The following is a 16265-nucleotide window of genomic DNA, read 5'->3' as shown; positions in this document are numbered from 1 at the left end:
TGAGATGGCCCTTAAAGTGTTTCGTAGGATTTCAATAGGTGAGGATTTTAGGCAGGAGACCATTTGGATGATAGACCAGCCCTTAGACACGCAGAGATAGAAAAGTAGATTATTCAAGAAACAGTGAAAGATCCATTTTTCAGTGTACCCTATATATAAATCAAGTTAAAGATGTATCGATGTCCCCCCCAACTTAACGATTTTTTTGACTTTGCAGTGTTGGAAGCAATACACATTTGGTAGAAACTATACTTCTAATTTTGAATTTTGCCATCTTCCTGATCTAGCAATATGCAATATGATATTTAGTAATGCTGGGCAGCAGCAGGAAGCCACAGCTCTGAGTCAGCCATGTGATCATGAGGGTACACGTAACCATTCTGTTCTTCACTTTGATAATACTCAATACATTACATGAGATGATCAACACTTTATTGTCAAATAGGCTTTATGTTAGTTGATTTTGCCCAACTGTAGGCTAATAAAAGTGCTCTGAGCATGTTTGAGGTAGACTGGACCAAGCTATGATGTTTGGTAGGTTAGACATACTAAATCCATTTATGGCATGTGATATTTCAAATTAGGATGGGTTTACCAAGATGCAACCTCATCATGAGTCGAGGAAGATCTGTAGTAGCTAAAGTTTTTGGTCAAGAAGTTCTTGAAAGTCTAAGGATGTTATTCATTTCATTTGGAACTGAGAGCCACATCTGGGGACCTGAAGAAAATGAGATTTGTCAAAAGCCTATTGCAATATTGAAAGAAATACAATGACAACCTGAATTAGAATTTAGGAAGAGAAAGAAAAGAATGAATTAGACGCATTTGACAAGTTAAATACATCATTGCAAATTAAGTGAGTCATTTTTTATGAAAGTGTTCATTCGATCATAAAAACATGGGTGGTGAGTTTTGTGTAGGACATATTTTCTAAGTAGTCTTTTTTGGTATTGCATCTTACCTATTCCTTGTCTCTCTAGCTAAATTGAAAGTTCCTGGTTTAAAGATTCTGTTGTATTTTCTGTTTCCCCTACTGCAGCCAGTATGGGATAGGACAAACATAAGTTGAATAGCATAATAAACAGTTTAAACTAGGTCTGATTCAAATTTATTATAATTATTTCTGCTTTGTAAAGTTCGTTTTAAAACTTTTTATTAGCAAAACATTTATTTCATATATCCATAAACTATTTCATGTTAACTTTTTTTAGTCTAGGAAAACAATTTCAAATATGAACATTGATAATGAGTCTTATTTAAAGAAAATGTTTTATGACTTGCTCAATAATGGTCTTTAATTTTTTTAATATATCTGTTTTCCTGAAATTTACATTAATTTTTTTAAAAATATGCAAGAGTTGTAAGAATTATAATTAAATACAGTTTTAACTAAATTATGTATGTTATGTTACATTTTAAAATAAAAATCTATATTGATTTTCAGATATATCATTGTGGTGGAGCATGATCTAAGTGTATTAGACTATCTCTCTGACTTCATCTGCTGTTTATATGGCGTACCAAGTGCTTATGGTGTTGTCACTATGCCTTTTAGTGTAAGAGAAGGTAACTTGAAAACTATTTTCACCATACTGTGTTCTCTTTCACTCTGGTGCTTACAAAATGTATTGTTGATACTAAGTAGTTAGGTGTTGCTCTAATATTACTTATCCAAAAGTCTGGTCTTAAGGAATTTAGTCATCCAATAGAATGTGTGTATGTGTGTGTGTGTGTATACATATATACATATATACACACACACACATATATGTATATATATATAAGGTATATACACATCAGTTGTTAAAACCTGTTTCTGGAGAATTTTTTGTTGTGGGTTAAAATGCTTTATCGATTTTACTACTTACCTACTGTATTACAAGTTTCTTTTGTATTTTGGCTCCTGCAGCATCATTGTAGTGTTTGTCATCTTCAGCTTTATCTTTGACAGGCCAGTGCCAGTAGGAAAACTCTTCAAAATCCTTCAGTGCTCATTTTATTTTCATGTTTCAAGTTTATCTGTAATCTGTATTCTAAGTTTGTGGAACAAAGACTATCTGAAAGTCTAATAATAGTTAAGTATATTATAGTTTAATAAGTGACAAATTCTAATAAAATAGCTTAGTAAGTGTATTTTCATTTATTCCTTCTACTTTCAGGAAAGAGGGACTCTCTGGCCTCTCTTTTCCATGTCTCTTCCCTACTTAAGCAAGTTAGGCAAAAGTAAAAATTAGCCTACCACTAAATGGTTCCTGAAACAAAATCAGTGCACTCTCCACCTGGTATGCCTTCTTCCTTTCTCTTTCTGTTTCCTTCCATTGCTTCCTTACTCCTGTTTTTACTTTATATTTCTTCTCTCCAACTGTGCCTTCAACTGACAGTCTAGAATACATAAAGGACTACTTAACTTAGTTCATATCTTGAAAAATACCATATTTCTATAAGAATAAGGATTTATGTAGCCTTGTAGCTCCCTGGGTTGTGGAGGCTCTTTTTTTTTTTTTTTTTTTTTTTTTAAGCTGTCTCTTCGAAGAGATCGTTTTTGAGTTACCTAAGAAACTTTTGGGGAAAGAACTTACATTGCATCACACTCTGCATAAAAAGGCAATGGTAGCTTTTTTAATTTATAAAAAGTGTATGTGTAGTATAAGATGTGGGGAAGGAATAGCTGTCACTTATCTACTTGTACATTTGAGATAAATACATATTTTAAGGGAAAATTTGTGAGATTGCCCAGTTTTCTGTTCGGTTGTCTCAAGAGATGCCATCATAAGCAATTATTAATGTTTTATTTAGCAAGTATTTATTCAGTACCTACTCTATGCCATTAGTAGTTCTAGAATCACACTAATAATGACATGAGTACCTGGCAGTCGGTCTTCACAATTCCGGTTAGAAATGTAGTATGTAAAGGCTATGCCTTTCAAGAAATGGGTCCTGGTTTTTAACATGCCCCATCTGTTGAAACAATTCAGGTAACAGAGTGCACTTAATCTTTCTGTTTTCCTTTGATGTACTGAAATTAACACAGCATATGTAAAAGCTCTTTATGAACTGTAAAGACAGTTTTACCTTGAACTCATTTTTAAGTTGATTTAAGAGAAACATTGCAGTAGAAATGTATAAGGCTGACTTGTTAATGTTTTTTGCATAAAGTCACTTCTCTGAGCCTTCATTTTCTTACCTGATGAATTAAGCAGGCACTTGTACTAAAGGGCCACTACGAGTCCTTCAAGTTTATGTTTTTATTTAATTTTTGGTTTTAATCTTTTTTAACCTCACGTATAATTTTTAAATAGTTTAAGATTAAAAATGCTGATTTGGGCAGAATAAATGCTTATTTGTTCTGTCAGCAAATATTTATTGAACACCTATATTCTAGACTGAGAAGGCCTAGATATGGTTCTTAAGTACAGATGAAATGAATAACACCCTTAGACTTTCTTTCAAGACCTTCCAAAACTTCAGCTAATTGTCCTTCTCTTACTTCTCTTATGTATAGTAAACAATGAAAAACACATCTTTTCACTGCTTCCCAAACAACCCACTTTTCCATTTCTGTGCATCTGCCAATATGGATCTTAACAACTTTAGTATGGAGGGATTTTCATGTACAATGTGTTAGTTTATTTTCAGTTATTAAAATCTTTTTAGAAAATGGTGTTTGTACAGTGAAGCCAAACTGTTTAATGAAGTTACTTTGTTATTGTAAATTTCATTTCAAAATTCATATGAAAAAGTAGTAAATCGTAACTTCAACTTAGATGGTTATATCTCAAATGAAAATGAATACTTATAACTTAAATTGTGTAAAATATTATTCCTGACTATTTCATTTTATGTCAGTCTATGAAAATATTACCTACTTGTCATTTTTAGAAAAAAATAACAATTTTTGATTTAAAACTACAGAAAAAAATGGCATCATAGGCTTCCACATAAAATATGATGGAAAAAATATAAAAATCAGTAGTAATGAAAAGATGTGCTTGTGTATATGTGTTTGAATATATAGGACATATGTATGCATAAATTATTTAAACTTGCATTAGGTACATGAAACACCATGTTGTCACAGTGCATGTTGTAAATCTATAGCAATATAAATCTATGCACAGATTGCTCCCAAGAGAGCCTAGGGTTTTGACTTTCATATGATAATTTCTTGCTGTGGAAAAAGTTCAGTCTTGAATTGATCTTTACTAATCTATCATCAATAACTTTCTGTCAGGCATAAACATTTTTTTGGATGGCTACGTTCCAACAGAAAACTTGAGATTCAGAGATGCATCACTTGTTTTTAAAGTGGCTGAGACAGCAAATGAAGAAGAAGTTAAAAAGATGTGTATGTATAAATACCCTGGAATGAAGAAAAAGATGGGAGAGTTTGAGCTAGGAATTGTAGCTGGAGAGTTTACAGATTCTGAAATCATGGTGATGTTGGGGGAAAATGGTGAGTTTTTCTTAATTTGTGATATTTGAAAGTCTATTCTATTTATCCAGTGACTGAGTTCCAATTACTCTGAAAAACTTTGACTCAGTTATAGGTTTGAGAGCTGGAATGAATTCATATCATACATTGCTCAGTCTAGTTAACATTTTTGTGACAACATATGGTTTAGTCTCACTGTCATTCAATCAAGTTCATATTTCTTATTTTGTTTTAGTTAACTTTCAGTGAAAATAAGATTTTTTTTTCTAAACTGGTTTTTCTGTGTATAAGTTGGTACAGACAGCATTTATTCATCCTGGAAACTGACTAGGAAAGAAAGGATAAATTGGTAATTCAGAAGCAGTCTAGTTTAAAATGTTTTCCTTGCACTCCTCCATTTGGAGCTTTTCTTATTTTAAATTCAGGCTAATCTAACTTTGTAAACAGTTGTTATTACCAGCATTTTTTAATATTAGATTGCCATTGTAAATATGGCTATGAGATGAATTTGAGTACCAAATATCTGGTATTGCTTTCATGATTAAAAAAAAGAAGATTTGAATTGTGTACTTACAGGGTACAAAACTGTAGAAGAAAAAATTTTTGATGATTGTTGCAATATATTAGTCATTAGTTAATGGAGAAATTTTGAGCTAGGTTGCAATTAAATACTTCATATAAATGGACTTTTGATGATGGTATCAATCATAACAGTATTGTGCTGTCTTAACAGTAAATTGTATGCATTGATAATTTGGCTAAATAAATCTTTTAAGATCAAACCCAAGACTTATACTTTATAGACCCACCATTTATTAAAATGGCCACTATAATCTCTAGTCTGTATTCTTGCCATTTAGTATAAAATGATACTTGAGAGATGAATCATCAGTGTTCAGATATTTTTCTGTATAACTTCCAGAATTCATCAGTGCCAGTGTGTATCTTTAAAACTAATTTCTCAGTGAAAACCCAGTAGTGCATAGTGACTTACTCTAAATGTGAAGCATCTTGCAAGTCAGTTTGTTTTATGTTGTGTTGCCAGGTACTGGTAAAACGACATTTATCAGAATGCTTGCTGGAAGACTTAAACCTGATGAAGGAGGTACAGTTGTGATGTTGAGTCTTTTTACCCTGTTCCACATAGTAAACTTTAAAGGTCTGGGCAGTTCTCAGTGTCTTATTTGCATTATTTTGCAGGGGAAGTACCAATTCTAAATGTCAGTTATAAGCCACAGAAAATCAGTCCCAAATCAACGGTGAGTTACTCTGTTATTTTGTTATTAAAGAAAAGCTTATATCTACATAGAGCATTAATCTTAAACTGTATCAAAATCCTTCTCCAAATTAGTTTCTGTACAGGCATAATGAAAGTGCTAAGGAAGATATTAGGACTACTACAGTCCTTAATTCATTTCCACTACTAGGAAAACTTTTTAACAGGTTGATCACCCACTGTGGGTTGGGTGTGTTTCCTGCAGGGCCCAAATTCACACTTCACCACAGTGTGACGCACTAACAGTGTATGTGCTTATAATTAATCTTTTTCCAGTATAATGGGAATTGTCAAAAAAAAATTTTCTTATTTTCAATTTTCAGCCTCTTTACAGTTTTATTTCTTCTTGGAGTGTCATTATTCTGCATGGAATAAATTCAGGTAACAGAATAGTCTTGACATTGTGGTGTTACTTTGACATTCATTAGCTCAAGAGTGATCCATGATCCAATTAGTAGAACTGATAGATAAGCAGTTGTTTAGAATGGTACTCTGTTCGTTCACCTGCTCTGCTTGACTCAGCTTGGCAGTTTTATTCTGTGTCTCAAAGTCTATACATCTTTCAAGTGTGGTTCTGTGGTTTTTCATATCTTTACACTGTCTGTCAGACAATGTAAAAACACAGTTGAAAGTGACACTAGTAGTGACAATGAGGTTATCCAGAAGAAGACATATAAATAAAATTTTGTCAAGTTCAAGCTCAGAGAATGAGGAGAATGATCTTGAAGTTGAAAACAGGAGATTTTAGAACAATGAGTTGTAGAAGGAGAGGAAGAAACAGATGATGAGGATGACGGTGCACTGGACAGTACTGAGTGGAAAGGGTTTACTGGCAGACAGAGGTCATTTATAATCACAGGAAAAAGTGGACCTCTGACAGAATTACCTCATGATAGCAGCCCAGGTGAAGTTCTTTTGCTATTTTTAGATGACGAAATAATAAACCTGGTAAAGGAGGCATATAGGTACGTGCAACAAAAATTACTTCAACATCTAAATGTGGAATATAGTCGAATGAAGAGGTGGGAACCTACTTCTGAAGAAATTGAAGAATTCCTTGCTCTTCTAGTTTGGATGAGTCTATTGAAATCAATATCTATTACTAAATATTGGTCAAAAGATCCCTTTACAATTTCACATTGCCACATACCATAATGTCTCATAATCATTTTAATATCAAATTTGCACTTTGCAAATAATGAAATGATTGAAAGAGGTGATAAGCTTGGAAAAATATTACCATTGATTAACACTTTGACTGAAAATTATCAAATTTTTTTCACCGGGCTCAGGTATCATAACCAGTGAGACAGTGGTTCCTTGAAGAGGAAGGCTTATATGTAGACAGTATATACCAAATAAGACACACAAATATGGAAAAAAATATCTGTGTTCAACCAAAGGTTATACGTGGTCAATAAAAATATATTCTGGACAAGAGACTAATGGAGTCAGGCAGATTATTAGCTCAAAATGTTTGCAGTGAGCTTGCAGAAAAATTATTGAAGAATGTACATTGTATATAAGATAACTTCTACAAAAGCTACAAATTGGCCCTAAAATTTTTGAGTTTGAAAACTCGTATGGTTGGGACTGTGTGGCATAATAGTTTATACCAGAAGATGTTATGTCCCATCCACTAAAAAGGGGTGAAATGGTGTCACAAGAAGACAACAGTGGAATTGTCATCCTGAGGTGGAAAGATGTTCAGGATATAAGAATACTTTTGACAACACACACCCATTGTGGTGTCAAATTCAGATTCATCTGCTTGTTGTTACAGTCTTAAAAAAGTGAAGCCACTGGCCATACATGACTATAACAGAAGTGACTGGATGGTTCTGTACGTGTCGATGTTACAAAAAAGTATCAAATGGTACTGGAAATTAGCACTGTATCTACTTCCTGGGATTTCTGTTGTAAATGCACATACTGTATACCAAGCAAAGGCAAATTAAAACATTAAGTTATCAGAACTTAGGGAACTTTTAGTTAAAGAATGGTTATATTTTCCAAATATTAGGTCCAATAATATGCAAAGGGATAAAGGACAAGAAATTCACAATTTACAAATTAGAGAATATGCAGAAGGCAAAACAATCAGAAGAATGTGCATCCTCTGTTATCAGAAAAGCACGCAAACTTTGGAATGACAAGAGGCTAGAAAAAATGTAAAAAGACAGGAACGTATTGTCCTAGTAGTCCCAAAACACTGCAGTAAATTGTGTGAATTATTTCAGCAAATATCATAAGACAGTAATATAAAATTATGTAATTTTGTTCGAAAGAAAATATTTTAATCTATCTGCAGTATACTTATATGTTGTTACTATTAAATACTTGTATTACAAGTGAAAACTTGCAAATTACTTGTAAAAACCTGCATAATTGGATGAAGGAAAGCTTCAGCCGTATCTCGGTGATAGGGACCCTGAGGAAACACAACTGTACCCAGATTTGGGTGACTTGGTGATTAATTTGTTAAAGTCTGTTTGGCATCTTTTTCCAAAATCTTTAAAAATTTAATGTGTTTTGTGCTACAAGTAAAACCAGAAAAGTGAAAGGCTATCCACAGAGCTGGAGAAATCATTTGCACCTAATAAGGTACTTGTATTCAGAATATACAGAGAACTCTTAGAACTCACTTTAAATGGGCTAAGGATTTGAATAGACATTTTTCCAAAGAAAATACACAAATGGCCAATAAGCACATGAAAAGATGCTCAACGTCATTAGTCATGAGGGAAGTGCAAATCAAAACCACAGTGAGATACCATATCACACCCACTAGGATGACTTAAATCAAAAGGACAGTAACAAGTATTCGTGAGGATGTGGAGAAACTGGAACCTCATACATTGGTAGGTTCCAGAAAATGGTGGAGCCTCTATTATTCAGCCCATCAGTCAATCAGTGGCACATGTTACAGGGTGGATGAGCGTTAAAACATTATGATGTTTATTAACGGCTGGTTTCTGCAGGTGTTGCAAAGAATTTACTCCAGTATCTACACTCAGTACCTCAGTATTCATATTAAGAGTATTTGAGATGGTGTGGCTTACAATAAAAATTGTATCATTGATGCTTTCTATAAGCTTAGCTTTTAAGTTCTCAAACTCAGCCCTCTCCTCAGGTAACAAATAAGAGACATCTTAAATTCATCCCTATTGCATTATTGTGCATTTTGTGTTATCTTACTGATTGCCTAAGATTACTTGATACCTATGTTGACCTCTAGAATTATTCCTGTTCTCAAATGATTTCTTCCCTGAAACATTCATTATTTACTACTTTCAAATTTTAAGATTATTGTGTTTTTTTGTTTACTTGGTGGAAATGATGGGTTTTTAACTTAAAAAGTCTGGAAACATGGCATAGCTGATGGATAAGCATAAAAATACTATAGATATCTGTTAGTGGCAAATTGATACACCTTTGCTGAGAAGTTTAACTTTGTCTAGGTTCATAATTCAAAGAGTTGTGTACTGAAATAAAATGTTGATACTTGTTTCATTAAAAACAGGGAAGTGTTCGACAGCTACTACATGAGAAGATAAGAGATGCTTACACACACCCACAGTTTGTAACTGATGTGATGAAGCCTCTGCAAATTGAAAACATCATTGATCAAGAGGTACTTTAAGATAATTTTTGTTGTATCATTTTATTACTTTAATCTTTGGTGTCTCTACATGGTTTGTTGAACTTCTTGTGCAAATAGGTGCAGACATTATCTGGTGGTGAACTGCAGCGAGTAGCTTTAGCTCTTTGTTTGGGCAAACCTGCTGATGTCTATTTAATTGATGAACCGTCTGCCTATTTGGATTCTGAGCAAAGATTAATGGCTGCTCGAGTTGTGAAACGGTAAGAGTATTACTTTTGATTAAATATAGCATTTGAAAATTTGGTGATACCAAACTAAAAGATTTCAAAATCATGTGTTTTAGTTTCATTCTCCATGCCAAGAAGACAGCCTTCATTGTAGAACACGACTTCATCATGGCCACGTATCTCGCAGACCGAGTCATTGTTTTTGATGGTGTTCCATCTAAGAACACAGTTGCAAACAGGTAAAATTGCTTTCTAAAGTATACAAACCTAATTATAAGTTCCAACAATTAGAACATTATTATTTAAAATTTCGAGTAAGCATTTAGACATTAATCATATTATTTTAATTTTTAATAAGGAAATAGCCAGAAATTACAGAAATGACTCTGTGACGCCTAAGGTTATTCATATCCAATTCTGGATGGCACTGGGCAGAACAGCAGTTTTCAGGCTATAGTACAGAACTCCTGACCGAGGGGGATAAGCATGCAGAGCTTTCGGCCCCGCACCTTTTCTTTCAGGTTAAGTTTTGTCTGCTCCATTCTTTGTCGTAAGTTACATGATTTGCCCATCTTACACTGCTAATGGTAAAATTCATTACAACCTGGATATCTGGTACTGATGCACAGCACAGTTAAAGATGAAAGCTTTTATGTTTCCCCCTTTTTTTTCCTCTCATTTTTACTTATTGGCTTGATCAAGGGCACTTGTAATACTGAGAAGCCTAACATTCAGGTAGTTAATGAAAAATTTCTTACACTTCTAGTGCTAAAACCTTGTTAAGTTGAACTGTATGAAATTAACTGATATTCAACCATGTTGACCTATAAAAATAATTTCATGTGATTCCAACATGGTGTTTCCTAGTTTAGGAGGAATGGAGTTCCTGTTTGAATAATCCATCCAAGAAATAAAAGTACTTTCTGAGCTTTGCAGAATTCCTTTTTTTTCCCCATTTAAAATCTGTGTTATCAGTTATTGAAAATCACATACTTCTTAGCGAGGGTGGTTATTCAAATAATGATCCTCCCTTTGTATTTACACAGTGCTTACCATGTTCCACATGTACAGTATGATTTAAAAACTAGTTTGGGTGAGAAAAGATGAATAAAGTATAAAAATTTAAAAAGAAGTTATTACTAAAAACCATTAGGTTGTACATACTCCCTTTAGTGCCAGATTTCTAACATAAATACCTTTTCTATTAAATTCTCTTCTCCCCTAAAAATCCTAGATTTGAAATTCTACAGTTGTGTAATTTTTCTAAAGTAGTACTTGTCTAAATGTTTCTTTTTCCAGATCAGAAGCACACTTTAAACTGTGTGTTTTGCACAAAAATGCAGCCAAACTATGTAGTCCAAGCAAAGACATTTCTGAATATAGAATTTTTAATATACTGTGATTATACTGTTATTCAGATGACATGATTGGGGAATTAGAGGGAACAGTGATTCATAATACTCTTCATCCCAAAAAGTAGTTACATTTGGGGGGTAAAATTCGATCACAATTAATAGATTTTATTTTTCCCCTAGTCCTCAAACCCTTTTGGCTGGCATGAATAAATTTTTGTCTCAGCTTGAAATTACATTCAGAAGAGATCCAAACAACTATAGGCCAAGAATAAACAAACTCAATTCAATTAAGGTATGTAGAAAAATTATCTTAAATCACGGATAACTTCTCAGTGTAAATAATGAAAAGGCATGGTTCATTAAAATCCGTGTCATACTTCGTTCTGAGATTCATGTCTTGTACATCTTAGCATCTGATGGCATACTTCATTCTGGGGCAGCAGTTGTGATGCAGCGGCCATTGCCGCGTTGTCTCTTTGAGGTGCGCCCACTGTTGTACCTCTTGTTGAGTATAATTGTCATTTTAAATATCTTCAGAAAGATTACACTCATTTGCCTTTGAAGCAAAGAAGTTTTTTCAAATAGTTAATTTGACCAGTTTTTTGTACACATCTTTCTTTTTGCGCATGCACAAGAACAAACACATGATTAAAATGTATATTTAAAGTCTAAACAAGCTTCTTCAATAAGCATTAAATTCTAAATAATGGAAAAACATTGTCAGTTAAATTGGCAGTGTTTCTTTCTTTTTGGTATATAAAATAATTGTGCACCCTACACTTAATGTGGTCTGTGAAATACGGTTTTTAGAAGGCAGTCATTTCTTTGTCAAAGAAAAAACGAACTCTAAAAAAGCACTTCTGTTTCTAGTATTTGAAATGCCTCCTTAAAATGTTGCCTACATTTCATAGCCCTCTAGCCATCATCCTTAATACTTAGAAGCTGTACAGGTACATTATGCATACCTGTAGCACTTACTCGATTTCATTGTTTTTGTGTTTGTACTCCTAGCTTTGCTTCTGACCTGTGAGCTCTTGGAAGGCAGAGCCAAGGTCGTGGTGCACATCATACGTATTTAAGCACCTGACACAATGTCTGGGTGCCTAGCCTTCACTATGTATTGTGTTTATAAATGACTTACCTTACTCTTGTCTAGGATAATGAAATAGTGAGTTTTAATTTAAAATTAAAGTTTTCCCAGCTCTGGAAAGCATATTAAACAGAAGAACTAAATTCCAGAACACTAACTACACACAGCTTAATTTCTGTAAGAACTTCTTCTGAAACATTGCAAACACTTTGTATTGTAGTTTTCTTGTGTGGCTCAGTCGCCAGTACACTATTCATCATTTCCTCTATAAACACTCGTCCTGGACAGTCATATTTGAATTCTAGTAAAGGAGGAGCACCTAGGCAAATAGGTAAATGGGTCACTGCTGGCCAGTCTGTAGACAGTACTGGGAAAAATTGTTTTTATATACGTTTTGTATGATAGGCAGTTCTCAAACTGACAGTGTTACCTTTTTACCATGAAATGGTAAATGATGAAAATGGAACTTAATAGTTTTTCTGGAAATGTATTTTATATAACAAATTTTTAGACATGTAAATAAGGCATTTTATGTAAAGGGATTTTGTATGAGGCGGCCCAAGGAAGGTGCTGTGGTAGGGATGGGTAGCAGAGGTAGTAATCCGGCCTTTGGTGGAACCAGGAATCCCCAGGAGCGGACAGTGAGTGCAGAGGCGGCTGGACAGACAGTACCATAAACCCTGTGAAGTGATGCTGCGGGTGAAAGTCTGCCCTGCATACAAGAGAATGGTGTTGATTTCTCTTGCTTCTCTATTTTATTTTTTAGGATGTAGAACAAAAGAAGAGTGGAAACTACTTTTTCTTGGATGATTAGAGTGAATCTGAGAATACTGATAAGCCATTTATTAAAAGAAACATTGGGATTTTTGTCATATAAAACTGAAAATCAGGTTTTATACCCCACATGCCCTGGAGCTTGGAATTTAACTTGCTGTAATAACATCAAAAGCCAGTTGTGTTATAAACTGTAATCGGAATACAGAAAATATCACTTTTCTGTTCTTGATAGGGCCCTTTTTGTGCATAACATTCAAAAATGAAGACATTTCAAGCTATACAGATTACCTCCAAGTTTTCATGATGTATGCGAAGATTTTCAATAAGTATATTATATATTCATGTACCGAATGCTGACCAGTGTTGCCCCCTTTTAAAAATCTTGAAACAAGTTTCTGTAATTCCATAGTTTGCCAAGTATTCTAGTATAATGAAACCACCCTTATTTTTAAGGCCGGTCGATGACTCTACTGATGAAATTTGATAAATAAACATCAGGATTGTATTGATTTGTTTTCAGCCTTTGCACTAAATTCTCAGTGTGCTTAGACTTTCAAGGGAAGATTATCTAGTACAAAACACCACTGCTGGAAAATGACTATTACAAACTTAAGCATTGTTTACAATGTTTTTGGTGCTTTTGAATATCTATCAAAAATCATTTCAACACACCCTTCTCCTAGCCCCCCGAAAACCCTAATTTTACTCTGACTTATTCAGATTTAGCATTCCATAAGATTGTATATTCTGTAATTTTTCTCAAAGTAGTGCTATTCTTTAAACATACATTTATATAATCATTGATCAAGATTTAGGAAAAGGCATTTTAAAGAACATTTGTTTTCCTTAAAAGTACAGGATAGGCCCAGAATTTTTAGAGTTAGCATCTTCGTATTTTTCCCTATGCATCTATATATTTTTAAAATTGCACACATTTCTGATGGGCAGACAGGGACTGTGAACCACTTCCCTAAGGGCAACATTAATGCAAATAAGTGAGTCCCCAGTAGCAATACAAAGTATCCTTTGGTACCAAATATATTCATTTCTAAGTTTGGTTATAGAGGATATTATCTATATCTATTTGACTTTTTTTTGAGTTTTGAATAGTGTGTAGCAGGAGTTCTAAAATCTATCCAAATTTCTTGAGTTCCTGAGTTTGAACAGGGGGATACCTGTAGTGTGAAACCACTTTAATTATACTTCTGACTAATGTGCCGAACTGGAACTAACTTACACTAACTAGAAATTATTAAGCAGACTTTTAGAGCTCCTTAAAACGATAGAAGCTTTGATTAATTTGCAAACAGTGGATAGAAAGTAGGGTTTAACAGAGCCCCATTATACCTTTTAAAAAATTAATTTATGTAAGTAATCCATAAATACGTTTGTTGTGAAAATTCAAATATATAGAAATATATGGAATAAAGAGTTATGGTCTTCCTTCATTTTACCCTCCCAAAGGTTACCAGTATTTATGTTTAATAATATATATCCTCCCTTTTATGCTTTTTTCTGTGCACTTAACCTAAGTGTGAATGTGTAAAGGGTTTGTTTTGTACATAAATGGGATTGTACTAAGATAAGTAGTGCCTATTTTTAAGGATAGGTTAAATTTGTGAATGATTACTTCAAATACATTGAATAAAATAAGACAAAAGCTATTTTTATTTATCAATTCTGTATCATGTCCTTAAGAAAATCTTTGATATAAGAGCACAGTTCTTTCAACTTCTTGCTGATGGCAGAATATCCATCAATTGTAATGTTTTACATGTAAATGAAATTTTTTAAATAGGGATTTGGATGTTAAAATTTTATATAGCAAAAGAAAAGGACTTAAAATTATGAACACATGAGTTTTTTATAAAATCTATTACCAACTCAAATACATCAGTGCAGATGTTAACTATTAAAGAGACAGACTGCTCAATATATCCTGATTAAAAAAAAATCTCTAAGCAAAAAAGCATGGTGCAACATAGTTTATTATAACATACCACTGTTTATATGAAAATAAAATAATACAATGTACAAAAAATACTCAAGAAAATAATGCTTTTGAAAAGGATTACTTGTTGGTTAAGACAGGGAAGAAAGGAGACACATATATACACATACACCCATCACCTTTTGAATTTTGTATTTCGTACATATTATGTGTATTCAGCGTAGTATACAGCAGTCTTTACAAAAGCAGTGTTATCTCTGGAACTTAGGATAACCTAATTTTAGGCCATAGCATCTTGAGATCCAGTACCTTCTCTCTCTTGCTTCAATTCAATGTGTAGACTGGTGTGTGGCATGCAGTTCACCTACTATATTGAAGGAATGAATGTACTTGCCACAGAGTGTGTTTCTGTAGGAAGCCTGGATAACTAACTACTCAGTTGGGTCTTTAATTTCATTCATATTCACTAACATTTTAGATACGTGTACGTCAAGCCCTTAACCCAGTGTCTGGTGTATTACGAGCACCAAGTGTTTTCAAAAGTGAAATAGTCCTCGGTTGGAGGGTCAGAAAAGGCTTATGTGCAGGTAGCTCCCAGGGGAAAGGCACCATCATGATAAAAATGGTAAGACAACCCACGTAAACCAGAATACAGGTCATGTCAGAGGCAGAAACCAGCATGGGCGTTGAAGAGATTAGTGAGAGGGAAGCATGAATACTGGTAGGCGGTAGTGGATTTCCAGTGCCTTCAAGATTTAAGGTAGAGGTGTTTGTGTGCTCAAAGTAGGGACTGACAAAGCAAAGCCAGTTAGAGAAGCAGCTAGAATTATCAAAGTAACAGTTGTTCAGGACCTTATAGTTTTTACACTTGTATTTTTTTACTCACCAGCATGTCCTTCCTTGCCAGTTTGATAGGCAGGGTGCCCAGCTCCAGGTGCTGGAGCATAACTAGGCTAAAACCATCATGACAGTCCTCTTCCATGTTTTCCTAGTCTCTCACAGCGAGGCATGATGCTATGTTGACCCAATTCTAGCCAGCAAGCTAAAAGTAGAAGTCTTGGGGTTTCCAGAAGCTCTCTTGCTGTCCTAATAAAAGGAGATACATATCTGGTACCGCTTTTTGTGGCTATAAGGTGACAAGGGAAATGCCAAGAAAGCCACAAGGATGCCAGCCCTGACATCAAACATGGCACAACTGCCAGCAGCCACTTTCCCTCTAGATTTCTTAGGAAAGGAAAACAAATCCCTATTTAAGTTGCTTTTAAGTCAAACGATTTCTCTTGAAGTAATCTTGGCCCCTTGGCTCTGGGGTTTGTCTCTCCAAAGGCTTTGCATTTACTTCTGCCAGGTGACCAAGTGTGTCACCAACTTGGAACCACTTTTCATCTTAGCTTGCAGATTCCTGGACCTCAAACCTAAACAAGTGTAAAAACATTCTCAGTCAGTGGGGTTTGTGTTTGTTTTTGTTTTTCCTTTTAAGAATCTAGAACCCAGGCCAGGAGAGGCTTGTCTACAGGAAATTTTTCCTATTATTATTAGGGCCCATTTTACTG

General features: G+C 34.1%; 1 protein-coding gene across 1 annotated transcript in view; it reads left to right on the top strand.

Moving 5' to 3' along the window:
- The window catches only part of ABCE1 (ATP binding cassette subfamily E member 1), a 28399-nt gene extending 13974 nt beyond the window's left edge, over positions 1-14425 (top strand). Inside the window, exons 10-18 of the mRNA XM_010954590.3 lie at positions 1445-1566; positions 4232-4453; positions 5478-5537; positions 5633-5691; positions 9232-9342; positions 9430-9572; positions 9656-9778; positions 11075-11186; positions 12751-14425. Of these exons, the coding sequence (XP_010952892.1) occupies positions 1445-1566; positions 4232-4453; positions 5478-5537; positions 5633-5691; positions 9232-9342; positions 9430-9572; positions 9656-9778; positions 11075-11186; positions 12751-12798 (1000 nt within the window). The 3' untranslated portion in view covers positions 12799-14425. The remainder of the gene's footprint in view (positions 1-1444; positions 1567-4231; positions 4454-5477; positions 5538-5632; positions 5692-9231; positions 9343-9429; positions 9573-9655; positions 9779-11074; positions 11187-12750) is intronic.
- The last annotated feature ends 1840 nt before the right edge of the window (positions 14426-16265 follow it).

This window comes from Camelus bactrianus, chromosome 2 (assembly GCF_048773025.1).
Source record: "Camelus bactrianus isolate YW-2024 breed Bactrian camel chromosome 2, ASM4877302v1, whole genome shotgun sequence".
Classification (NCBI taxonomy): domain Eukaryota; kingdom Metazoa; phylum Chordata; class Mammalia; order Artiodactyla; family Camelidae; genus Camelus; species Camelus bactrianus.
Note: the sequence above shows the minus strand (reverse complement) of the source record. Positions and strands in the feature narration are given on the sequence as shown.